A 27,201-nucleotide genomic window follows, 5' to 3' on the forward strand; every position below is an offset into this window, starting at 1 on the left:
CAACTATCTTAACTCAAATAATGAGAAGCAAGTGGATTTGCAAACACACAAAAAAAAAAAAACTTTACACAAGTTTTAAATAATTGTTATGAAGTTAATTTGTCTTACCTACGAATACATTTTATATATTTTTTCTTAAAATTTTCAAATAAATTATTTTAAAAAAATATATAAATTTATGTAAAAATTAATTTATAAATACAATTTAAATCAAATTACTCAACAAAATATTAATCCTAATAAATTTTATCTTTCTACAAAGAAAATTTAAATAAATTGCACCAAAATATAAAATTTTAAAAAATATTTTTTTACAAATTAACATCAATTTCCTAAATTTAAATAAAAAATAGAAATATGTGTAATCAAATTTTAAACAATTATTTCATAAATAATGCTTCTGTTACTAATAAATTTATTTTGATCAACTAGTTTTTTAAAATATATGCAAATAAAATTCGCAAATAATTATTAACATGTAATGTCATATATATTATGATAGTCATACCTATTCATTAAAAAACAGTAATTAAACATATGTTTCCATTATCCATAAATAACCATTAAAAATATTTACTTAATATTACGTTACCGATTTTACCTGACACATATCCACTGAATTTGTTTTTGTTCACCCTTATACACAAACTAATAATAAATTTATCTAAAAGACAATTAATGATAATAACAACACAGATAATTGAATACTTAGCCGTTTAATAATTAAATTATAACAACATGCTAACAAATTCACCCGAAACTGATTATTTATAATTACGTGTTTTTAAAAAGTCAGTTTTGATTTTCTTCTTTTTCTTTTCAGATATAACTATATTTTAAAATAAATAAGTAAACAATTTTCGTAGGTTCATTGCACAGCTTATAAAAATACACAATTACGTAAACTTTGTTAGGCAAACTCTTGATATCTCTCCATTTTAAGACTAAAGGATATAAAAATAGACTTTTTGCAACAATAACTAAATTTCCATTTTTTTTTTGTATAGTTATAATATTGTAAGAAGCATACAAATTTATTTAATATATTTATAAATAACTAAAAATGTGTTTTTCTCCTGAATTTATAACCTTTCTTATTATAAAGTAAATGCATAAAATAAATTCTCTGAATAGTTAAACTTGTGTGAATTTATACTTTGATCGACTTAAGTTTTGGAAACTACTGAATAGCTTTTAAGGGTATTAATCTTATCTAAAAAAATCTAAAAATAAAACAATGGATCTATCTCTGTCTTTTTCTACTCGTGGAACTAGTTCAACCTTGTATCCCAATGTCGGTGATAATACAAATACATTGTGAGCTTAGGAAACGGAAATCCAAAGTTTTTAAAACTTCCATTAGGGAAGCATGTAAAAGGATTATGGTTTCACACTAACACATGTCTAGTTTTGGCAATAGCCAGGTCCAAGTCAAAATCTCCTTAAAGTAAGTCCTAATTCCTAAGGGGTCAACTCAGAATCATAGTCTTCTAGAACACCAACTGCCACTCAAATTCAATATTTTACTCAAAAACATTTTGGGTATGCGGACATCTGAGTTTTCCCAAGTTACTACACAACCAAGTGGTTTAGTTGCATAAGAAACAAATCTTGCTTCCTTTGGACAAAATTGAACTAACTACACTTACAATTCAACCAAGTCTCTTTGTTATCCTTGCCATTAAGATTTCCCTCTCCTTTCAAGCTAAGTTTAATACACCTACAATTCAACCAAGTATCATTGTTATCCTTGCCATAAAGTGTCAACGTGACTTGTATGATAAATTGGAGAGTTCATTCACTTACTTAAACTTAAAGTAGCTTTTACAATTTTGTTTTCAAATAAAGTGTGTATATGAAGAATAGGTGAGAAAAGAAACCTAGTGTAATATCCGTGAAATAAGAGACGTGCAAGTTAATACTATCATACTGGGTTGCAAACTAATGAAATAAAACACTTCTTATAGATAAAGATACATATCATTTAATCACTTGATAATAACAACATTTTAGCAACCTGAAAAGGGAACGAGGGTCACAAAGAAATTCATTCCATTTCTTCGTTATTTTGTTTATTTCCGTCACTTCAAAGCAATGTCAAATTCCCAAACGTTTCTTCTGAAACCCCTTTTTTCTTCCCATTTATCTCCCATACCTCCCTCAACCAAACTTTATAATAATAAACCCTTTACATTCAAAACTACACCACAGAAGATCAAAACATAATCTGAAAAGAAAAATAACATCAAGCAATTCTAAAATTTAGTAAAAACTAAACTCGGAAAAGTGCCTAGAAAAATGTGCACAGACATCCAATACACCAATTGGGCCAATAATGGGTTTCCACAAAGCAAGTCATAAATTAAAAACTAAGCCTATTAAACAAAGTTTCAGAGAACAAGTGCAGAGAAAGACAGAAGTTGGGAGGGGGGGAGGGGGTAGAGAAACATTACATAACATTTTTCAAACGCAAACTAATTTCATCTAAATACCATGGAGGACAAAATCTGATTAAAGGAGCTCAGCAACATTTGAAGGCAGCTCCTCAACAACCACGTTATAAAACTTCTGGATGTCAAACAGCATTTTGTCGTCATCCTTTGTGACAAAGTTGATAGCCACACCTTTCCTGCCAAACCTTCCACTACGACCAATACGATGCAGATAGTTCTCAGGCTGTGTAGGGAGATCATAATTAATAACTAGAGACACTTGTTGGACATCGATACCACGGGCCAAAAGATCAGTAGTAATCAAGACACGAGAAGAACCAGATCGGAATTCACGCATAATAATGTCCCTGGTATTCTGGTCCATGTCTCCATGTGTTGCTGAAACAGTGTGGTCACGGCTTCTCATTTTGTCAGTCAACCAATCAACTTTCCTTCTGGTGTTCACAAAAATGACACTCTGGGTGATTGCTAACGTCTCATAAAGATCACAGAGGGTGTCCAGCTTCCATTCCTCTTTCTCAACATTGACATAAAACTGCTTTATACCCTCCAAGGTGAGCTCATCACGCTTCACAAGGATCCTCACAGGTTTGTTCATGAACTTCCTCGTGATCTCAAGGGCCTCAGGAGGCATTGTGGCTGAGAAAACTCCCACTTGAATCTTAGATGGCAACAGCTGGAATATATCATATATCTGATAATAAGAAAGCAAGAGGTTAGAACATTTACACAAATCAATTCTTTTATTACTACAGATAACACACCTAATAGGCTAAGAGTCAACTGAAAAGCATTTGAGTTCAGATTCCACCACGAGTAACTACTACATGAGAAAATTCAGAGGAAAGAAACATACCTCCAAACAGAGTTGAAAGTATAACTATTTTAATGATATAAAGTAAAACAGAATAGACATAGGAGGGTTTACACATCTATGTACAACAATACATGACAAGTGTAGGGGTACTATTCAAAAACAACATAAGATATCAGCATTGAGAAAAGGCACAGCATGAGTAGAGAATTGAAAGCACCTGATCCTTAAAACCTCGGGAAAGCATCTCATCAGCCTCATCCAATACAAACATCTTGATGTGATCGGGTTGGAGTGATTGCCTACGAAGCATATCAAACACACGACCAGGGGTACCAACCACGACATGAACACCGCTAGATAAAATGCGTTGGTCTTCACGGACACTGGTACCTCCCACACAAGCATGAACCTTAACACCAAGATAATCTCCAAGTGCCCGCATGACCTTTTCAATCTGCTGAGCAAGTTCACGAGTTGGTGCTAAAACCAAGGCCTGACATTGCGTCAAGCTATAGTCAAGTTGCTCCAGAATACCGGAGCAGAAAGTAGCTGTCTTCCCAGTTCCAGACTGAGCCTGTTGAATAACATCAAGTCCCTTGCAGAAGGGAACTATCCCCCTTTGCTGAATGGCTGATGGCTTTTCGAAACCTAAAACACAAATCAAAAGCAGAAACAATAGCAGCAGGTCAAGAAAAACAGCATGGTTTAATAAAATAGTACAGCAGCATAAGACAGCCCAAGTGTCTAATGTTATGGTGATACCATATGTTTTGAACAGTTGAGTTAGCTACCAATTTGATCCTTAAAATACTGCCAAGTAGTCCCTTAAGTATAAAAAAATTCTTTAAACTAGTCCCGGAACTTTATAGACATGCATCAGCTTAGGGACCAAACAGACAGATACCAATAGTTTAAGGATTACTTAAATAATTATATTGCTTTAGGGACTATCGAGAGAGAACGTAACTTAGTTCAAGGACAAAATTAGTGGCTTCTTCTCTTCACTAAAAAAGCAAAGACAAACGAACGGGAATGACTAGGAAGAACATTTCTTTTGGTTGAAATAAGGGAAGAGAAAGGATAAAACAGAAAAATATATTACCATATGCATAAATGCCCCTCAGAAGATTCTCCTGCAGTCCCATAGCATCAAAACTCTCATAAACCTCATCATAGGATGTGAAGAAATCCTGTCCATCAGAAGATAGCCTGAAAGAAAAAAAAACAAGAACATTAAAATACAACGGATGACATTAACATACTACTGCAACCATATCCAACACAAAACAAGAACAAAAACAACAACTAAAATCATCAACAAAATCAGATTGCACAGAACTAAGCCCAAGGAGAGAAAATAAAAATCTTACAAGTCACTCATTTTGGAATCATATTTGTTCGCATCGAACTGTGACCCCTCAGGTGCAAGTCCAGCCATGACTGCAAAAACAACAAAAAACTGTTATCACCACACAGCTTATTAACAAAATCGGAACCCATAAAACCGAAGACAGTTCAGTAGAATCCCTAGAGAGAATAAAGTTGTGCCTCCTAATTCCAAAACCACAGAATCAAACATAAAACTTTTGAATAGGAAGGAGCATGACAAAGATAATTAATAATAATTAATAATGAAATAAAAGCCGCAAACAGAGAAATAAGCAACAAAAATATTGTGTTGTGACAGAGAAAGAGGATAAAGGATGAGGAAAAGACCTCAGTGAGGAGACGATGGAGAAGGAAAAGGAACGGTGTTGGTTGTGAAGAGAGTAGAGTTAGGGTTTCCCGAACTCCTCGGATCTAGCCGCGGAGTCGAGAAAAGATAACAGAAGGTGGCCGAGGCAGAGAAGTAAGTGAGTGGGTTTGTGGGAAGTGACAGATAAAACCAGGGTTCCTAGACGATCCCGCTCTACTGTTTTTTCCGCTTCCTATTTTGCCCCTATGTGCCCACTCAACTCCCACCGCGCAACATTTCATCTTCTATTTTCTTTGGGCTCAGCCCAAAAACATACGCATGCATGCATGCATATACAAGCCCATAATATTTATCGCTTATTGCGGACAGCTGTCATTGTACTTTTTTCTTCTGTTTACTTTGTCCTTAGATATTCTATCTTATTACACATGTGTTCTTAGTGACGTCAACGGGTTAGGTTGAATACGGGTATTTATTATGTATATCAATGTATATTTACAAAATTATTTAAAAAATAATATTTAATTATAAATTTAAATAAAATAAAATATATTATTGTCATAAATTTTAAATAATTATAAAAGTAAATATAAAATTACCTTCAATATAATATATATAATAGTAGTTCGGCGTACAATATGTATATCTATGTTCACGACTGTACTAGGAAGTATTTTTTATTTCTAGTATATCTCAAGTTTTTACATAGGATCTCTTATATAGTAAAATAGAGAACACGTCTCACAATTTTAAACAACGTGAGACTAAATCAAACATCATAATATTAACAATTCTCCCAACCTTTATAGTTTATTTTTGAATTAAATATTAAAGAAATTACTAACTTCATCACGATTCACAGGAACATTAGATGCATTTTTTACTTGTTTTTCACCTTTATTGGGAGTAGACATTTTTTCCGTAGACATGTTAAACAACAAACCAAGACATGTTTAAATAATTTATATAAATTCGTAGACATCGTTAATTTAGAATATTACAAATGCACAAAACCAGTGACTTTTTTATGTTTTTACTATAAAAAATTATATCATTGTAAAAACAATTTATAATACATAAATTATACCTGTTATTAATCTCGACAAACCAAAATTTTGTTCTTTGTTATTAAAATAAGGATTAAATATGTTTTTGGTCCCTCACATTTAAGTGAATTTTAGAATTAGTCCTTCTTCGAAACTTGATACCAATTTAGTCCTTCATCTTTAGAAATGTGTAAATTTAGTCCTTATCAAATTTTTTTAAGTTTATTTGACATTTTAAATGTATTTTAAGATAATATTTAAGTTAACATTGAAGCAAAAGTGTGTCAAACGTTGTAAACAATTTAAATATTATCATGAAATGCGCTTGAAACGTTAGATAAACTTAACAAAATTTGGTAAGAAGGACTAAATTCATACATTTCTAAAGATGAAGAACTAAATTAGTATCAAGTTTCAAAGAGGGACTAATTCCAAAATTCACTGAAACTTGAGGAACCAAAAACATATTTAACCCGTAAAATAATAAAACTCATATGGTAGTGGTTTTCGATACACACGAAACTCATGAAATAATAAAACAATAAACAAAAATGCTATTAAAATGATAAAATTCATACAATAGTAATTTTCAATTCATACGAAACTCGTGAAATATTAAAACAGTAAACCAAAAAATCAGTTAAATAAGAAAACCCATATGAAACCATATTTTTCAATTCTTAGACGTTAATAAAATTCAATTCTTACAAAGTTAATAAACTTCAAGTGTCACATGCAAAATATTCTTATCTTTTTTTTTAACTTCATCATTTGGCAACAAGTATATCATAAACGTCACTGTCTATGTAGGGTTTGATGTATATGTTCAATTTCAAAGAAAAAAAAGAAAAGAATGTCAATACGTACCAATACTTGAAGTTGAAAAAATGAAGACAAAAGACAATACGTGCAGCTTAAGAAAAATTAGGTTAAAATATTTTTTACTAATATATATATATATATATATATATATATATATATATATATATATATATATATTGTGAATTAAAGTTTAACAGGTATGGGTATCACGGATACGAATATTATGATATCCGAACCCGCGGTAGCGGATATCCATATTTAATTTTTGTTTCCTACCCATTACAAATTTTATTTGCGGATACATATTTTTTTTACATTCCTAGTTCTTACCTAGTTTCGTAAAGTCAACTTTATGACACAAAATAACACTATAAAATAACACACACGTCGTAAAAACAACTAGTTAAATATATTTTAATTTTTAATAAAAATTAAAATTAGTCTTTTTAAAAAAATCTGGTTCAATTTAATTTTACAAATTAAAAAATATGTAATTGTAATTATTTTAATTAAATTTTATTAAATTTATTAATTGTTCAAATATATTTATCAATTAACATTAAAACGAAAATATTTAATATTAAATTAATTAAAAAAGACTATTTTTATTTTTTATTAAAAATTAAGAGATTAAAAATATATTTAATAATAAAAATTAATTATAACCATCGTAAGGTGGACTTTACCGTTTAAAAATTAGTTTTGGTTCTAATTTAGAATAATAAGGTTAAGAATAAGAGAAGAGGAGGTGGGTGTAAATTTATTATTAAATCCATAAAATATGAAAAAGTAGAGTGTAGCAGAAACAAAAACAAATTGGATTCAAATGAACGGGACAGTAAAATTTGGACAAACATTATCTATTATTTATTATTATTATTATTATTATTATTATTATTATTATTTGGTATTAATAAGTTGAATATTGTAAATATAAAATTTATATGGAATATATATATATATATATATATATATATATATATATATATATATATATATATATATATATGATTTTAGAATCTAATTTGATTAACCTTATTAACATACATTATATAACATGAATTAATGATAGGAAAGATATTCATATCTATTTTCTTATTACTTCAATATTAATTTTAATATAAAGAAAATTATGGTAAAAAAATATAATATTATTAAATATTCAATATTGCAATATTAGGAGGATAATTATTCTTTTGATATCAAATATTTGAAATAAATTATAATTGTTTACATTTTACATTAAAATACAAAATAAATTTTCATGAAAACCAAAATATTTATTAAATTTGTAAACATTAATGAAATCTAATTGATAAAATTTAAAAATATTTTAAAAAAATATAAAAGGAAAACAATTATTCAAATTAAAATATATTTTAAATGTTTGTTTACTTCAATTTTTTAAATTCTAATGAAGATCTTATATCTTTTGAACTCCAGTATATGTTAGATGGTGATAAAAAAAATTCACGACAATTACATTAAATTTTTATATTTTAGTAAATAAAAATTATTTGTACAATTATAGTAAAGAAATTACAGCATAATAGATAATGAGTTAGAAAATAAAACATAATTAGATAAAATATATCGAAATATTATTATACATGATAAAAATAAATAATAAATAAAAATATTAAAAATTTAACAAATGTGTCTTAAAAACAATTTGAGAGACTATCAAAAGATATCGCACACAAAAATCTATAATTAAGGGTATGATAAGATGAAGAATACCTTAGAGATCTAAGAAAACTTTTCAAATATCAACATATATATTCAATAGTTGAGAAATAACGAAAAATTATTTTAGCGAAACAAAAGAATTTTTCAAATGAAACACAAATGAATAATAATAAGTAAAGAATTTTTTTTATATTACTTAATAAATGAAAAGTTTATGCTAGTAAACACTTAAATTAAGAATATTAAACATTCTCACGTGAAAAGAAAATATACAATAAATAAAAATATTAAAAAATAATAAAAATAATCAAATGTGAAACATAAAAAAAAATTTAATTGACATACATCATTTTAATATAATTACATAAAGGTCATGATAAGATGAAAAATGTATCAAAGATGCAAATGAATTTCATGACAAACCAAATAATTAAAAAAAATAAAAAATAGAATATATATATATATATATATATATATATGATTACTTAATTAATTGTGAATATTTTAATAATTTAAATAAAGACGAAGATATGACAAGAACAAGTATTATGTACATCTCATACCCAATATCCATACCCAATCAATATAGAAATTTTCCATCAAAATAGTGACAAATTCGAACAATAAACATGAGAACGAATTTATTTGTCAGATTAATGCTTAATTTTATTCTAAAACAGAGTCTAAGATTAAAAGTTATCATATATGAGAGAATTTCCTTTTTGGTGTCTAGAACTATTTTCCTATTTTACCTTTTTAAATAAATGTTTTTTTAACATAAAATGATATTGTACTATTTCTCGTGTGATTAGGAATTAGTACATACATATTAACATTTCCTAGTTGAAAAAGACAAATTGAACAAAATAATGCATTTATCTTCACTGTTCACTTTTTACTATATAAACTTCATAAACATACAAATGAAGCCGATAAAAGTGTTTGACTTTTTCATAAATACGCTAGAATATTTATGAATTATGAGAATAATTAAAATCACTACTGACACTCAGCAAAATGCATTACTGCAGTACTTGTTCATAATGAATGCATTATTTATAGAAGAAAATATTACCTTAGATCTTAATGCAGGAAGTAATAGATTCAAGGGACTAAATGACATAAGATTACAACATTTATTATTTAAAAGAAAAACCTAGACATCCAAGTTTTTCCTACTACTAAAATTTCCGCCCTCGCTTTTTTTTCTTCCTTTTATAAAGAAAAATATCATTCTAGAAGTCTTACACACTCTCAAGAGGAAACAAAATAAGAGTTCCATAAATCATTCAATAAAAAAATTACAAAGGTTATTCTGGAATAGCAATTTTTTTATAACAGATATGTTTAGCCAAGCTTGTCACCTCTGACTTAGAAATTGTTTTGGGTATCAGAATTTTCAAACTATCTGAGAACTTTGCTTAACAATGAAATGTGCACATGTGACTGCCAAATTGTGAAATAACATCAACAAGGCCACCATAGCCTCCAACTGCCATAACCTGAAATGGGTTTCACAGCAATGCAACTATATATCACATAAAGTACAGAGTAAAAAGGCGTCCGTCAGCATGTTTGAGCGGACAACCGATACTAAACACAATGGCAATGATTTTAAAACAGAACATACCCCTGCAGGATGTAAGGAGATGGAAAAAGATGAGGAAGGAGCGCACTGTATTTGTGAAAGGATCGTGCCATTCATGTCAAAGCGATTGAGTAGAGGATCTGTACCAACTGTCAAAATCTGAAATTAAAATACAATCAATTAACAAGAGTTAGCAGAGCTAGAGTTATCATGAGAGCTACTGATATTATAAGAACAACAAATGAGTTAATAAATATTCAGATAAGGGTATTTGCAATACTTATAATTGACAAAAGCAAGAGCAAAATACGCAGAAAATCTTGCGCCAGACAAATGTAGGAGCTAAGAAATAAAAATACAAGGACATACACCACAGACTCTGAACTATAAATTTATGGCACTTACGCGTACTTTATATTTTCACCAGAGCAATTGCCCTATCAATTTTTGACAGCATCACCGTACCAGTCATCAGATACGTATCATTAAGATAAAAAAATATGATTACAACGTTAATACTACTAATGACATTTTGAATAAAATAACATATGAAAAAGGAGCACGGAAGAAATAAAGATGGGTGGGGAAAAAGTTTCTGCATCTAAAGGATATAACGGCACTTTTGATCAACCTGAGAAATCCGAGATATCTTGATATGAAAATTTCTAAAATTTAAAGAATTATTAGTAGTCTATAAAGATATTAAGAACACAAAAATGAAGAATAAAGGCTAAAGGGGGAAGCTAACTCAATAAAGTACATAGAAGACCTTTTTTTTTGTGGCTAATGATGGTGAGTACAAATATTTTTTGTATGATATAAAACACCTTCAACTTTCTGGAGCATGACACTGACAACTTGTCTGTCGCTCTAGAGGTTACCATGATCATATATGACCATGTTTGAAACATGTGAAGGGAAAGTAGATATAAACAACTCACTTGATTATTGTCAAATAACATGTCCTGTACAGTAGCATGCGTTGGAATCTTCGATACGCATTCAGAAGCAGGCAGGTTCCAAAGTGATATATTACGTCCACTACTGCAAGCCTGAGTAAAGTTGACGGTGGTCCCGTAAGTATTTATAAAGCAACCAACTATTCAAGAACAACATACATAACATATTTCTCATACAAGTGTTGGTTCTATTAGTTTGCCTACAGAGAAAAGAAAACCTTAAAATGTGAGGCTATTCCGGCTAGAAACATGTTACTTGTGTTGATGAAATAAAAGAACTTGTTAACAAATAGCATTATCATATAACACCTATAATTCCTGAGAAAGAAAATATATTCAATCTTAGAAAATAACAATGTTTTAAAACCCAGAAAATGCCTGACCCCAAAAAGTAGGATAAATGGTACTGTAATTTGTTTATATAAATACATATATACATACATATATATACATATATATATATTATATATATATATATATATATGTATATATATGTATGTATATGTATATATGTTATATTGTTGATTCAGGAGAAAATATTTTGATAAACAATTTAATAGGATATTGTTATCATTACATGTCAGCAATTGGAAAATTCTAGAGATCTTTTTGTAATTATTATTTTAGGATTTATTTATGGAGGCTTATGGCATTGAATCAATTCAATAAAATATTTTCTATCATACAGTTTAATCTTTTTTAAGTTATATAGTAGAAGCAAAAGAACACCTTTCCCAATTGTAGGACTACTTAGGAAATAGAATGGACCAATTTAGGGTGCAGGCCCAGTACCACCTCTGATTCTAGATACAAAAAAAAAATCTTAGCCTCTTTCTCCCATCAGTTATTCAGTGCCTACTTCAATCAAGTAAATCATCTTCTCTTTTCAGAAAAAAACTAAAATGCATCCACTCTTCTGCTACCCTTTAGCTAGCTCACAACAGCAAACAAAGGGGAAAGGCCAGAAGTTACCCAAACAACAGGGAGGTCAGAAAATTGTAAAATTGGCCACGCACATGCTTCCGGAGATGGTCAGAAGAGATATGCAATAGAAAAACTTCAAATGAAAGATATTTTTAGAGGGTGTTTACAGAGATATCCCAACTACTATAAAGGCCACAACAGCCACAACACTGAACTGTGCCTTTACAGAGACCCCTGTCATGGGCAGGGGCACTCCAGCACAGCTTTATAGCACTATTCACAACCCTGAGAAATAATTGTTAAACTGGAATCATCGTCTCATAACATGACATCAACTGCATCTGCAATTACCCCCAGAAGCGATCAACATTTTGTCTAAACATTCATATTTCTTTTACCAAATTGGCATGAGTAGTCCACTAATATGAAGGAAAGGGAAGGCAAGGAAATTATAAAATAAGAGATATGCTCTTACCAACCAACTCTCACTTGCATCTAAAGCAACACAGCCAACCCATGCAGCAGATCCCTTCAACTTCAAATGTTTTACCGGATCAATTACTTGGGTACACTTTCCACTTTTGCAATCTATTAAACATTGCAAATAAGCCACAAAAACTTAACTACCCAATAAATCTATATCAATAAATTTCAATAACCAATGAGTTTGCATAAAAAAGTAATCTGTTTCATGCTGTTCGTTCAACTTTAGTAACTTGAGTCGAAAAATAAATATTACCCCAAATTCGTGTTGTCCCATCCTCCGAACCTGTTATGATCTGAACATTGATCAGAAAGAAGCAACAGTTAAAAACCTAGGCATAATGTGGGAAAAAATGATCACTAAGAAAAAGAGAAACGTCAACAGAGAAAATACTCTCTTGCAGTTAGGAATTTAAAATACTAATCCACATATTCTCCAGCGCCAGAAGAGTAATGGAACTTTCAAATTCTATTACTAGTGCAACATTTTAACATTTTTTTGTAGAAACTATTAAATTATTTCTAAGGAAAAGATTTGTAGTTGCTTCAACGGTATATATCTCTCCTTTATCTCATTTCTCCTTCAATACCCTTTTATATGGTACATGAAATTATTGCCCTGTTTATGTCTTATATGTGTTCCAATTCAAAAAAGTGTTAACACCTTTATCATTATTAAGGATATACGGAACAAAAATTTAAAAAGTAAGCCAATTTATTAAAGAATAGAACTCCATGTTATCTCTCACTCTTCCTTTCTAAAATTAATAACATTGTCTCCATTAGGATCACTGCCTATCCCTCTGTACATCTGTCGTTTTAATCTTAATTGTAAACAAACAGGTGACTGCCTCAATCAATTCCATGTATGCTCATGACCAATTTTTTTTTTTTTTTAAAAGTCAACTTTAACACATCAAATGTGCACACTCCTGATAAACCTACAAAAATGTGATGGACAAAGTTAAGACTGCTTGATAAACAGGGATGTTTCTATTAGTCTTACAGTTGTCGTAGTACTGTACACTTAGTTTCATGTGTTGTCTAGGGGTGTGCAAAACAACATGAAGAAATGTTTTCATAAAGTGGTTTCGTTCAGGGCTTTTTGTCAGCCTCAGTTATCCATTTCCCACTTGTGTATATGGTTCAGATGGAGTGGGACTTGTCAATTTACTAATAACATTAAGTGTCTCTCAATTTTCTTCCTTGGGACCTTGGATCATTGACTATAATGCAGCTAATCATATATTTGGTCATCATTCTTTTTTCTCTTCCGTTAATACTACTGACAATTTTTCCTCTATTACCATTGTCAATGGTTTACAGCAGAGGACCAGAGGATTGTGGCATTGGTACTACCTAACCCTTTCCATCTCTTATCACTGATTTTGTCCTTTAAGCATTTAATTGTTCATTTAATGTACTTTTTGTCACTGAATTGACTAAATGTCATGAATTATCTTCGCCTTCACTAAAATTAACGTTACCTTACAGGATTAGATATCGAGAAAACAATTGGCATCAGGTGTGAGTTGCATGAACTTTACTATTTCTATCAATCAACACCTGTTTGTGCATTAGCAGTTTCTTTAACAATCATTCAAGCATAACCTGAACATCCCAAGTTGACAAAATCGCCTAGTTAAAAAAACATGTCTAATCTCCTTTTTCTTTAGTACACTTTGATATTTGGGGTCTTTCTCGTACTAATACTCCTTCTAATTCTAAATACTTTGTAGCCTTTATTGATAATTATTCAAGATGTACTTGGATTTCATGGATGAAAAGTCAATCGAAATTGTTTTTAATCAACTACACATTTAATAATAGTATTTATAAACGAGTGTCGATTCTTTTCTAATAATAGTATTTAATAATAGTACACATGTAAGTTAGGTAAACACAAGTGTCGATCCTTTTCTAATAGTATTTATAAACGAGCTTCCTCTCCTTTTTCTTTAGTACACTTCGATATTTGAGGTCTCTCTCGTATTAATACTCCTTCTAATTCTAAATATTTTGTAGCCTTTATTGATAAGATAACTATTTGAGATGTACTTGGATTTCATGGATGAAAAGTCAATCAAGATTGTTTTAATCAACTACACATTTTATAATGAAATCAAAACACAATTTGGTATATCCACACAATCCTCAACAAAATGGAGTAGTTGATGAAAAAAATCTTAATGAAATTGTTCAAACCCTTCTCCTTCACAATCATGTTTCACATCGTTTTTGCTAGATGTTGTCTTAACCACATGTTATCTCATTAATAGGATGTCATTATCTATTCCTAATGAACAACAACTACACTCTGTCTTTTTCCTCATTCCCACCTGTTTAACTTTCCTCCACATGTTTCTAGTTCCACATGTTTTGTACATGACCTTATATCTTGTCAAGACAAACTCTATCCTCGATCATTCAAATGTATGTCTTTAGGAATCATCGTTCTCAGGAAAGGGTATTGTTGTCTCTCTCCTAAACTTAATTGATATTTTGTTTTAGTTGATGTCTCTTTCTTCGAGTATGTCCCATATTATACACGTGTTCCTTCTAACCAAGATATATGTAGTTAGTTTCCCACCTTTGTTAACCCTCCTTCACCATTTGACTCTCCCATTCCTTGAAATGTTTCTTCAACATCATTCCAGGTATATCAATACAGCCTACTGACATTCTAGTGTACGGTCCATCTTTTGATGAGACATTTATGGACACAATTCTACAGACATGTTTTATTGTATTGATTTCATATCACATCTCTATTTATCGTATTGATTTCATTTTCTCAATATAAATAAAGCATTGAGAATACATGGGTTCAGCTTAATGTCACCATATTTCCTATAGTTTAATAAATCTTAGCTATAGCTGTTGCTATTTCATGTCATGTAGGAGTTACTTAATAAAATTCATATCCATGTCTAGACAAGACCAACCTCCATTCTTCCTTCACCTTTGGATTTATTTCTTCTTGTTTAACAATTACCCACAAGTCCAAAAACAATGAGGTCAAGAATGAAGACCTGATTGGACGAGTTGCGTGCAACTATACAATGCAAATACTCCATGTGCCCCTTGAATACCGTTTTCACTTTGCCAGTTTCCTAGAAACATTAACACATGTTAGTACAGTATTAATGCAACTATAATTATGGATCAAGTTATCCAAGAAACTTCCTATGCAGGAATTATATTCACCTTCCATGAATACATACCACATCCCAACAATATGCACAAGAATCACCAGATGCAGCAAAAACTGATCCCTCCTATAATTAAATAAAAAAAAAGGAACAAATTGAATCATGAAATAACAAGCAAATTATTCTAACAAACAGTAAAAGCCAATTGCAAACCTGAGTATTAACAGCAAGAGCATTATTCTCAGGAATAGGTGAAAGTGCGCCCCAAGGACCTCTAGAAAAACAAAGTGTGGGCATATAGAGGACAATTAGACAACCAAAAAAGGAGGCACAAAGGAATTGCTAATAGCCTGATACTGCATAACAAGCTATAAAAATTCTACTCATGATCGGATAGTGAGAAGAATCTTTTTTCTTTTTGCAAACAGGTTCTAAGTGAGATAAATACCACAAAAGTTAACAATAACAATTGTAAAAACAAATAAGATAAATAAGAATTTTAAACATTCAAGATTCATTCCAAATAATATTAAATATTTTTTTTAGTGCAATAGACCACAATGATGGCAAACATGGAGTCCAAATGCACAAGTATATTTAGAGAATGTACAGAAAGTACATGAACCAAACAGCACTGAAATGAAGAACGACAAAGCATCTTGTACATCTGCATTACTTATAGTAAAGAAAGCTGAAATATGAATCAATACTCAAAAAACTCACTTGTGTTGAGGATTCACCACATCAAGTACAGGCTTGGTATCATTTCCTAGAATATTAAGGGATGACACACGTAAGAAATATAACAAATCATTAATTCAATAGTAAAAAAAGTGATATGGAAAAGTAGCAGATTGAAACTCCACAATCAAATCAAACACACAATTAGGGATATATACATATATATATATATATATATATTATATATATATATATACACACACACACACACACACACACGAAAGAGGGTAAAGAAAAATGCCACAGTGGGCTTTTAGGCAACCAGAGAAATTTAGCTGACCAATCATTTACTTATTTACTTGTGTTTGGGAACAAAGTCAAAACCCTTGCTGCATCAGATCAATAACTCTATTGCTTCTCATTAGAATCATGGTTTTAAATCCCAAAAGGTGGTATGTACCAGCTAACCCCAAAAATGCTGCAGTGGGATAGCATCTATTTTCAAATTTTTTATACAGTTTATGTAGTATTATATACGGAGAAGATATCGAAAAAGATACTTAAGAATTATGACAATCGTAATTGCGCATAAAAAGTAACATGTGTTTAAACAAAACATACAACTAAATTCCTACAAAAGTCAAATACAAGTTCCTTCCATAGGAATCATCAATTAATTCAAAGTCTTAATTGTTTTCACCACTATTCTACTGTAGATTTCATTCTTGGAAATTGAAATCCCAAATAGCCCTCCCTACCTTAGAAGACTCAATGTCTCTTACAAGAGAATTTATATATATATATATATATATATATATATATATATATATATATATATATATATATATGCATAAAACTAGTATACTTGATATTTGGTTCTATCTACTACCACTACACCAAACTGCTTCACATCAGACAGCCCCAGTAGCCAGGGGCCACTCCATACTCCTATGCCACTATAACTCCCAGATTATAAACTGTTTATAATTTTACATCCTTATTATGTTTCTAACTGAAAATGATAGATGGAATAGAATATTTGGAGATCCCACATTAACTAGAGATAAGACAAAACTATAGTATATAAGAGGGTAAAAAAATCACTTTATAAGCTAGTTTTGCAAAGTTGAGTTAGGTTTAAAGTTAACTTTCTAAGATGGTATCAAAACCTATCTTAACAAGGTTTGTTCGACTTATCGTGTTATTAACTATTAGGTCACTATTGGTCTACCCACAAATACCTAGTCTTGTGCTCAAAATGTTCAACCCTCGACTGAAGGAGTGTGTTGAAGATCTCACATCGACTAGAGATATAACCAAATTATAGTAAATAAGTGAGTGCAAACCTTACTTTAAAAGTCGATTTGTGAATTTGAGGTTTAAAGTCCATGTTTTGAAAAGAACTATTAGAGTATTAAGATCCTCACTAACATATCCTTTCAATGGTCTTGCCATGAAGTTATATTGGTCCAAACTTCCAAATAGTTTAACGGTACTAGCACCTAACCAATAATGTTCACATAAATAAGAATAGATTATCACTTTATATCATGCATATACATCATGGCTTTTTCTAATATAATTTGAGTTATGTTTCTAGTTTCCATCTTGTCCATCTTTACCTATAATTTCAAGTAGGAAAAGACATCAGCTCTTATCAACCATTGGCTGTTTGCTATAGAATATGTAAAAATGCAACCATTCAGATTTAGTTTTATCATACTTAGCAAAAGAAAAACCCAAGGAGGGCATTCTGAATAAAATAGACACACTTGTCAGTTAAATAAAACTAATTCTTTGTTTGGTACACGAAAAATAGAAAGGAGAGAGTGTAAATAGGGTGTTGATAGGAAATGGTATGTGTTCGGTAGTGTGGAAATAAAAATAAAAAGGTGTTGCACACCTTTCTATATTCCCCACAAAACGGCAAAGAAATGAAAAATGAAACAGATATGTGTAAATAATAATCAATTGTGAGTTGTTCATAATTGATAGCATAATTTTATATGGCATTATTGTGTGTGAAGAAGAATCACAATTGTTTTCTGAAACAATAGTTTGTTCTAAAAAACAATCAATTGCTTGTTAAAAAATTAATTTTAAATGTTTTTTTTTCTATCTCTTCTTTGTTTCTCTTAAAACAAACACCTCTATTTTCACTCTATTTCTCACCTAGTTTTATTCACTTTATTTCTCTCTCTTCTTATTTCATTATTTCTCACCTATTTCTTTCTTTTCTACCAAATACACCAAAAGATTCATAGATGCAGAAACAATATAATTAGGGAAAAACAAAGAAAGCAATGAAACATTTCCAAACAAGCATTATCACCTTGTGAAGAAACAGAATAATGAGGGCTTGAAAATTCTTTCCATTTCCATCCTCGAATCCGACCATCATCACCACAGCTGCAAGATAAAATGCTTTCAGGACTTGTGCCAAGTGATAAATTAAACATCCACAGTTATGTCAATGCACGTGACGGTTTTTAATATGTTTGATTCTTGCATCTAGTAACTATAATGTTTGCTAAGACAAATCCATTTAAGCATTTGTATTATGTCACTTCTAAGTTTTGTCCAAAGCTCCAGGGTGCTGTATTTTGTGGGTGTTTCAAGTTACCACTTGATGTGTTTTCTGGTTGTGATTCAAAGTGATATCCCCTCCTTTTTGCCACAGATTGCTTGCTACAAAAATATATTTTAATGATAACAACCAGTTCCTATGCACTGTTCTTACAATTGACTGCCCGATCAATCTACTCCATCGGTTGAGCCACACAAAAACAGGTTCTTAGGGTTAATATAGAACTATACAAAAAAGGAGTTGCTATAAGAACACTAAAGTCAAATATCAAACAGAAACTTGAAGGCTAATGCCAACATAGCAACTAGAATCCAGGTCTATTTACTTGCAGCAAGATGACAAAACAAGATAATTAGTACCACAAACCAAAAATTCTCATTTTAAAATTTAAATGGGCGAACAGAAATTTCTTCTAAGTAGAAAATAAGAAGCAATCTACAGCAAACACAAAAGCCATGCTCTTATAATGACCAAGCAGAAAATTATCCTGATGCGGTTCATCATGAGAAGACAGTACGAGTAGAAAAACAGAAAAAAAACAGAATTCAGTAATGATTTGAACCTCAGCAACAAAGCATCTTCACCGTCACCATAAAATTTGACATCATAAGCAGGCCCATAATGCGCTTGAATGAAGCAATTAGGTTCAGCCGACAACCTAAACCAATAGCAACGCATACGAAACACAGTTAACCCTAAGACCGGTAAATAAATAATTGATTAAGCAAAAATTTTAAACGCATACATACTTATCTGAATCCGCATTAACAAAACCAAAAGGCTGCAACAAACGCAAATACAACGAAATAAGAACAGATAGTTTCGTCGTCAAGTGAAGTGAAATCGCGAGCAGTGGAAGTAAACGGTAGTTGAAGCCAAGCAAATCGGTTTGATATGACTTGAATCGAATAAAATAGCAAAGGAAAAAGCAATTGAGATTATGCTAACGTTTTTTAGCTTAGAGGCGGCGATGGAGGAAGAGATGGAGTAGGATGCGACGGAACCGTCGCTAGAGGCAACAAGGAGAGTGTCGAGATTGTAGGGTGGAGCCCAAGCGGTTCGGAAAACCGTTCGCGTTTGGATTTCCCTCTCCTTGAGAACCGTTTCCCTGTATGCATTTTCGTCCCAGTTGGTGGCGTCACCGTACATTGTTAGTTACTCCAACTTCACTCTCGCCGCTCCTTTTTTTTATTCTTTCTTTCGTATTGTACGTTCTTCAGCTCCTCAGCAACACCAAGCAACGCTCCGTTCGACAATGCTAATTTTCTCGGTAATTCTTTTGAAGTTTTTATGTTCAAACAAGTCTCATTATGTTACAAAAGGACTATTTGGAGTTGTCAAGAGTGGTCAGCATCCATGCACCAATCGGTCCAGCTGTGAATGTGAATGAATTGGGGTAAAATGTTTTTACAAATTATATTATGGGTTACGTTAATTTTTTATTTGATTTAAGGTTAAATTTGTCGTGAGTTATTGACTCAACAACTTATCTATATATATAAAAAGATCATATAATTTTTTGTATTTAAATTGAGTTGGACTATTTTTTTTTAGTAAATATTTTTGAATTAAATATTATTTTAAATTTTATTAAATTTTAATTATGATAAAAATTTAGTTTTTTTAGGTCGTAAGAAAAAAAATGTATTTTTTATAATAAAGCGAGTCAAATAAATCAATTCATTTAACCTATTAATCTATGATGGACTGAGTCACATTTCAATGCTTTTTATTCACTAATAAATAAATTAGGTTAAATTAACTCACTAAATAACTAATCTATAATATTATAATGTATTGGATAAGTCACACCTCTTGTTATTATCATTATTTTAGACCGGGATTATTATTACTTTCAAACATGATATTTGTCTGGAGTCTCATTTAACGTTTGAAATTTGAATGAAATCAAATCAATTTTTAATAATTTATTATTAATTAATAATATGTATATTATCTTCCTAAATCAAACAAATAAAAACAATAAATTGTATATTTCATCTTGTATATATTATTCCTTTTTATTACAATATATTATTCCCTTTTATTACAATTAGTAATATAACAATCTCAACATACTCAAAAGACATACCAAGTTACACGGGAAAGAAATTGTAAATACTGTAGTATAAGAGTTGAACATGTGGTCTCAACTCACGATGGAGCACAAGTAAGCGAATACATGGTAGTTTAAAAAAATAAAAATAAAAGAATAAATATATTATAAAATCAGAATATAAATAACAGTTGTCTTTCTTATTACATCTTTCAACATTACAACTTTTACATTTTCAACTTCATAGTACAAACTTTACATAATATATATATATATATATATATATATATAATAATAATAATAATAATAATAAGGGTTAAATATGTTTTTGGTCCCTCAAGTTTCAGCGAAATTTGGAATTAGTCCCTCATCAAAACTTTTGACCAATTTAGTTCTTCATCTCTCAAAATGCGTGAATTTAGTCCTTTTAACCAAATTTTGTTAAGTTTATCTGACGTTTCGAGCGTATTTCATGATAGTATTTAAGTTAACATTGAAGCAAAAATGTGTCAAACAGTATAAATAATGTAAATACTATCATGAAATGCGTTTGAAATGTTAGATAAACTTAACAAAATTTGGTTAAAAGGACTAAATTCACGCATTTTGGAAGATGAAAGACTAAATTGGTCAAAAGTTTTGATGAGGGACTAAATCCAAATTTCGCTCAAATTTGAGGGATCAAAAACATATTTAACCCTAATAATAATAATAATAATAGAATGTAATATCATCAAATTGTACTTGATTTTTTCATATGCCAAATTATATTTTTGTAATGAACAAAATTACATTGGATTTAAAAATTACAAAAGACTTTTTAGGTATACATATTCTTAAACACAAACATTGTATTTGTTGTTCACAATGACTTAAGATTAAAGAAGCTATAATGATGAAACTAAAGGAAGAACAATAAGAGAAAAGACAATTAGAGCTGTTGAAACAACTTGAAAAACCTGCAGAAGTTGTGCAACATGTGATTGAAGAAGAGGAGAAAGAAGTGAAACAGGAAAATTTTGAAAACAGTTTAGATTTAGGCTTAGACTTTGGTCTAACACAATGTTCAGAAAATTATAATGAAAGTAACTCTGTTTGTGTTGAAAGTAACTATGCAATACAACCTGCAACACAACCAGTTTCTAACTTCCTTGCAGCTTCAGATTTTCTTCCAGCTGATGGTGTTGTCACTGGTTTTCCAGTTTCTGATGGTGCTGGTGTTGATTTTCGTTCTGAATTTGAGTTATATTGCATCAGCTGGTTCTAATTTTGATGTTCAATCTGATTTAGTTGTTGCTGGTACTAGTTTTAAGGATTTAACTGCTGCTCATGATAATAAAGTCATTGGTTCAGATTTTATCCTGCAACTCTCATTCTGATTTTAATGAAGAACCTGCTTTTTACACAGCTGCTATATGGTTATATGGTTTAAAGACTATCTTGTTATCATAATTTGTCTCTTTGTTGGGTTAGGTTCTCATTTTTCACTGTGTGGGACCTGAAAAGCACATTTTGAAATTCCATTTCTAGTAACTTAACACAGTAAAACACAACAGGAACAACCTTAGTTACTAATAGAACTAGAAAGCACTTGTTTTTCTGCTTATTAATTACATACATCTTTGAAAGCCAGATTCATATCCCTAGGAATTTATCACTCTGCAGTTCTTCCTAATCTCTCCATCGGACCCAGTCTTTGGATTTATGTTCCCCATTTTTATCATAGAATTGGCAAAGTCCCCGAAGAAGAGGCCACTATTGCTGATATAGCTTTCCACCAAAGGTTTAGAGGTTGAATTAGCCTCATCACTAGAAAACAGAATCTGGTCAGAACTGAGAAGTCCCTTTCCACTGACCAAGTTCTTGAAGTAGTGGTTGTCAAATAGATCCGATGAGTTTCTATCAAGAACTGCAGTTTGGTTTCCATCACCATTTTGACACAAACTCTGCAGGTCAGAGAGCATGGCAGTGTCTAGTGTAGTGTCTGGTGCACCTGTTCCTGAGAAGTTCGACAATCTATTGCTAAAAAATGTACACCTTGCTCGGCCAATGGTGTGGGCACCTTCACGTAAATATTTTGAAACAATTAAGAGATACTTCTTCACGTAAGTTTTTTTCATTGAACTGGTGAAATTGTATGTTACCTGATAAAGAAACAACATCTGTGAGATTAAGGCCTGCATCAGCAAACTTTGCAATGATGGAATCCAATGGCTCAAATGGTGAAGGAAGAGCACTATTTGCCAGTGTTCCGTTTGATACTGTTCCATCTCTTCGTCCTAGCAAAACCTTCCAAGAAGGTCCACCACTCTACGAAAAGTTATGATTTTATGAGTGATACATATATATAGCAAGGTTTAAGAAACATGGTGTAGTTAAAAACTTCTGCAACTTGCTTCGGAAACTCGTATTTCATTCCCATGCAAACGAAAAAATCGAAACTAAAGAAGAATTATGGATATAATTACTAGGAGCACAGAATCTCTGGCAGCGATGGCTAGTATATCAGCACAGGAAACGACCCCACTGCATGCACTCTCCACTGAACTTTTGATTGTATCTACAACTTCATATCCTCTAACAGAGTTCCTGTTAGGAATAGCAGACTTCTCTGCATCATCACCACCATCTAGGAGTATTGATCCATCACAACCCTGATGATGTTCAAGGGAAAGAATTTAAGATATAAATGAAAATATAAGGTTAAGAAAAAAGCCATGCATGTGACTTAAACTCACGTTGACAAAGCAATCATGAAAGTGAAGGCGAATCAAAGAAGCAGCCATTCGCATCTCATTCATGAGAGCTTTTTGAACCTCTCTCCTTACTATTTTGGAAAGGCTAGGACATGATGAGCTATAGAAATCTGATGTCAGTTGGGACCTTGCTACCAAAAGCAACATGAACACATTGATTAGACAAAGGTGGTAACCTCTCAAACCACACGACTTCTTCATTGTTAATGATTTTCAGGACCTAAGCAAGGACGAAAATTACACAAGAAGCTATGCCACGATGAATGTGGAAACGTAAAATAGGCTTAATTTATAGACAATGATACGAGAGATGTTAGATTTATATATTCACACAACAACGCCACTTGTGACTTGATCGTGTTGCTCATGGCCTCGTGTGTTTGACTCAATTCAACACTTGTGTGCTATATCCTTTAGGTTGGATACATTAATTAAATCAATCTTACTCTTCAAACACATACATGTAATTAAAGTGATCCAGAATAACAATCTTCAAATAGTATATTACCAGTGTCACGTTTGTGTTAGCTAATTAGTGTGATGTTATGCTGGCATGCATGATGCAATAGTTATCAAATTCTATATGTAATGGACATATATATTTCCTCTTCGAGTACATGAACTAAGACGCCAAATATATAATGTAAACCTTCAATTTGTCTGATTTTCCAGTTTCGCACGCGTTCTGTTTAATAACTCAAATTGCTTAATATGTGTCTCATGCATGGTGCTTCTTCCATTAACCAAATTAATTCAATGCTAACTTAATATCACGGTCCAATCAGAGTTCTTCATAATGGACCCTGTGGATGACGATTAGATTCTTTAATTTTTCAACACATTCTTTGTAGTATAAATGGCTAATGACATAAACAATAGGTGACAAATGTTATTAAATATATTGCGCAACTCCTTCAGGTTATAACCGGAATCTCTGCTATGATATATCAAGACTATAACAATAGTTAAAGCAAAATCTAAAAGAATAACTCAAATTTTTCAGGAGTGACATGAACGTTGTAGAAGATCTCTTAGGATCTGTAGGAGCCAAGCAATGTAAGGCACTGCAAACATATTATCTTGTACTACCATCAAACAACAAAGGGTTTTCAAAATTCAAATGTTATGTAAAAGGTTATAAATACATTGATATGTGTGACTTATACTTTCTGAGGGACATTTTCCATCCCTAAGCACACCACTTACAGAAGGAGAAGATCAACTTCTCTACAACTACTACCTCTTCAGGTTAATTAATTGACAACTTTAAGACAGGTACGTAGGAAATCCATTAAGCAAGGTATTTATTTTATATAATAATGAATCCTACATTTCTTAATACTGTAATGGGCAGTAGTAAGGGTATGTTTGTATTAATTTCTTATAAAATGAAATGATTTATTAATATGATAGCATCACATCATAAACTGTAGCATGCAAGTACAATTTATTAGGCAAAAACCATGTAACGTGCTTGTAAAAGTATCCAAGTATCACGTGGCCTCAAAACATGCACGAAATGTTTAGTATGCAGGTGGTGAAGAAATTATATTAGAATATTTCCCCTTTTGGTGCTACATTATGCAGATGCTACAATGCTAACAAATAGAGCACCTAACGTTTTTTTAAAGTTCCTGACTCTGACTCCATGTCCACCACTTGTTACTGCTCCAAATGATCGCCCAATTTTTTAATTTATAGCCGACTTTGTCATCAACTCCAACATCATCTGGTTTACATAAAATTGGTATTCAAGTGGAAATACAAGTCAGAGTTTATATACAATGTAAAAGCTCAATAAAAATGTTAGGTTATTATTTGTGATATTAGACCTACTTGAGTGTCATAATATCATTGCAAGTATCTCGCCAAGGACAAAGAGAACCAAAGTGTCAAGGATTAAGAAGACAAGAGACCAAGAGACCAAGAGAACCAAGAGTAGAAGAAGACATGAGAATCAAACTACTCTCCAAAAGTTTCAGTGAGTGGTTTTATAAGTCATTCAGCCTTATAAAAAGAATAAAAAAGATTAATTTAAACATGCAGGCCCAAGACCAAGTATTATTACATTGGATCCCCTATAACAGTTTATATAAATTAATCCATGATTTTCTTAATTAAGGATTGAGATTTTATTTTAAATTATAAGGATTGAAATATTATTTTACTTTAACATAAACAAGCCCAATAACAAATAATTAATTAAATGTCAAATAAAAATTTTAAATATTTTTTTATTACAACATAATAATTGATAAAAAATGAAATCGCTTAGAAGTACTGAGTAAAGCATTGAGTGGAGATGAATGAAAATGAGTAATATATGAAAAGAAAAACCCACAAAGTCTTGAGCTGAACATGATTTCAAGATTTCTTATTATATATGAGTTGATTTATGGTTTGAGATTCAACATGTTTACATTTCTCTTATATATGACGAGATTTACACTTGAGTTCCATATTGAATGAGAGAGACAATATATAAGAATTCAAGTTTACTTAGAGATGAGAAATATACAGAGTAAACACATAATATAACTTCAAAAAAATATAAATATATATGTTAAATATGATGAAAAGAAAACAAAATGTATAAAAGTGAATACAAAATGTATAGATGATGAGAGAGGTGATTGGATTAACCATGTGCTATATTTTATGGAAAAATAGAAAATACCTAATATAACTATAGGTCCAATCTTAACCATACTCTTAGCCAGAAAAGTCTTAATGTGTGGGCTGATTAAATCCAAAACCATATATATTATTGACAATTACTTTCTACACTCCAACATTTTCTTCCTTTACTCCATCCATTCCAAAATTTATTTTTCAGAATATAACAAATAATTCTGGGAATTTTTTCAAGAAAAAAAATCTCCTCCTCTTTGATAGAATATTTTCCGTAAAGTTTTTGATAGAATGGGAAAAAAAATTGATAGAGTCCAAAAAGCAATTGTCTAAATTATTTTGTGTTGAGTGACTCCTTTGAGTCGCTGTTTATGTTTCTCCTGTCATGAAAGATTGATCTTAAGTTTCAATGTGTCAGGGAAAGAACATATTTGTACTGAATGGTAAGGATTTGTAGATATTTAGTCTTTAGTTGGACCAAGAGATATAAAGTGAAAAACTAAAAATAAGAGGAAAATAAATGAAAGGGAAGTAAAAGTATCTTGATTAGGAGAATAATACATATTTCTTATTGATAATTTTTTTTTATTATTTCTCCATTTCATATAAATTAATGGAGAAAAAAATATTTCAACTTCAGTATGTAAAATATACGAGTTTTGTACTATGATTACAGTCTAAAGATATTATATGAAACTCATTTAAATAACATATTCTATAACATACTATATAGGATATTATTATCGGTTTGAGTTTGTGAAAGTATAAATTTCTAGATACGTGCAACATAGAATCTTGCAACTTCTTTCATGCTCCCACAATTTAAGGTTGTTATACTCTCTTCTTTTTTTTAATAAACTT

General features: G+C 30.8%; 3 protein-coding genes across 4 annotated transcripts; all 3 read right to left on the reverse strand.

Annotated features, from left to right (window-relative positions):
* Positions 1 to 2,228: 2,228 nt before the first annotated feature.
* Positions 2,229 to 5,224, reverse strand: LOC146888014 (eukaryotic initiation factor 4A-14-like). The gene is made up of 5 exons (XM_085670712.1): positions 4,987 to 5,224; positions 4,641 to 4,710; positions 4,373 to 4,479; positions 3,488 to 3,918; positions 2,229 to 3,147 (listed from the first exon to the last, which is right to left on the reverse strand). Exons 2-5 carry the CDS (start codon positions 4,706 to 4,708, stop codon positions 2,512 to 2,514), a joined length of 1,242 nt encoding a protein of 413 aa, XP_085526838.1. The 5' UTR covers positions 4,709 to 4,710; positions 4,987 to 5,224; the 3' UTR covers positions 2,229 to 2,511.
* A 4,416-nt stretch (positions 5,225 to 9,640) lies between these two features.
* Positions 9,641 to 20,198, reverse strand: DWA1 (DWD (DDB1-binding WD40 protein) hypersensitive to ABA 1). Of its 2 annotated transcripts, XR_014993446.1 has the most exons (14): positions 19,846 to 20,198; positions 19,647 to 19,678; positions 19,460 to 19,555; positions 18,643 to 18,719; positions 16,353 to 16,398; positions 15,843 to 15,903; positions 15,702 to 15,755; positions 15,510 to 15,590; positions 12,734 to 12,773; positions 12,470 to 12,582; positions 11,053 to 11,163; positions 10,517 to 10,548; positions 10,154 to 10,270; positions 9,641 to 10,025 (listed from the first exon to the last, which is right to left on the reverse strand). XR_014993446.1 is itself a non-coding variant. In XM_028060308.2 (13 exons), the coding sequence occupies exons 1-13, from the start codon at positions 20,044 to 20,046 to the stop codon at positions 9,945 to 9,947; spliced, it is 1,110 nt and encodes a 369-aa protein (XP_027916109.2). In that variant the 5' UTR covers positions 20,047 to 20,195; the 3' UTR covers positions 9,641 to 9,944. The 2 variants fall into 2 exon arrangements, 1 of the variants encoding a protein (XP_027916109.2); XM_028060308.2 differs by lacking the exon at positions 10,517 to 10,548 and having other exon boundaries at positions 19,846 to 20,195.
* Positions 20,199 to 22,307: 2,109 nt separating this feature from the next.
* LOC114176852 (Peroxidase superfamily protein) lies at positions 22,308 to 23,997 on the reverse strand. The gene is made up of 4 exons (XM_028062030.2): positions 23,692 to 23,997; positions 23,422 to 23,607; positions 23,098 to 23,263; positions 22,308 to 23,015 (listed from the first exon to the last, which is right to left on the reverse strand). Exons 1-4 carry the CDS (start codon positions 23,908 to 23,910, stop codon positions 22,597 to 22,599), a joined length of 990 nt encoding a protein of 329 aa, XP_027917831.2. The 5' UTR covers positions 23,911 to 23,997; the 3' UTR covers positions 22,308 to 22,596.
* Positions 23,998 to 27,201: the final 3,204 nt, after the last annotated feature.

The sequence above is a fragment of the Vigna unguiculata genome, chromosome 3 (assembly GCF_037176805.1).
Source record: "Vigna unguiculata cultivar grain cowpea cultivar isolate G323 ecotype 2 chromosome 3, ASM3717680v1, whole genome shotgun sequence".
NCBI classification, from domain to species: domain Eukaryota; kingdom Viridiplantae; phylum Streptophyta; class Magnoliopsida; order Fabales; family Fabaceae; genus Vigna; species Vigna unguiculata.

Bases quoted from the DNA above. Each gene is read 5' to 3' on its own strand.
- LOC146888014 (XM_085670712.1), bottom strand. From the start codon at position 4,708: ATGGCTGGACTTGCACCTGAGGGGTCACAGTTCGATGCGAACAAATAT. The intron at 3,919-4,372 runs GTAATATATTTT...TTTGTGTTTTAG, and splicing joins GAGGGGCATTTATGCATATG to GTTTCGAAAAGCCATCAGCC. The intron at 3,148-3,487 runs GTGCTTTCAATT...TCTTATTATCAG, and splicing joins CCCGAGGTTTTAAGGATCAG to ATATATGATATATTCCAGCT.
- DWA1 (XM_028060308.2), bottom strand. From the start codon at position 20,046: ATGTACGGTGACGCCACCAACTGGGACGAAAATGCATACAGGGAAACG. The intron at 12,774-15,509 runs GTCTTCATTCTT...ATCAATGTTCAG, and splicing joins CACGCAACTCGTCCAATCAG to ATCATAACAGGTTCGGAGGA. The intron at 10,271-11,052 runs GTGAGTTGTTTA...TTTTAATTTCAG, and splicing joins TGTTATTTGACAATAATCAA to ATTTTGACAGTTGGTACAGA.
- LOC114176852 (XM_028062030.2), bottom strand. From the start codon at position 23,910: ATGAAGAAGTCGTGTGGTTTGAGAGGTTACCACCTTTGTCTAATCAAT. The intron at 23,608-23,691 runs GTGAGTTTAAGT...GAACATCATCAG, and splicing joins TTCATGATTGCTTTGTCAAC to GGTTGTGATGGATCAATACT. The intron at 23,016-23,097 runs GTAACATACAAT...ATTTACGTGAAG, and splicing joins AGATGTTGTTTCTTTATCAG to GTGCCCACACCATTGGCCGA.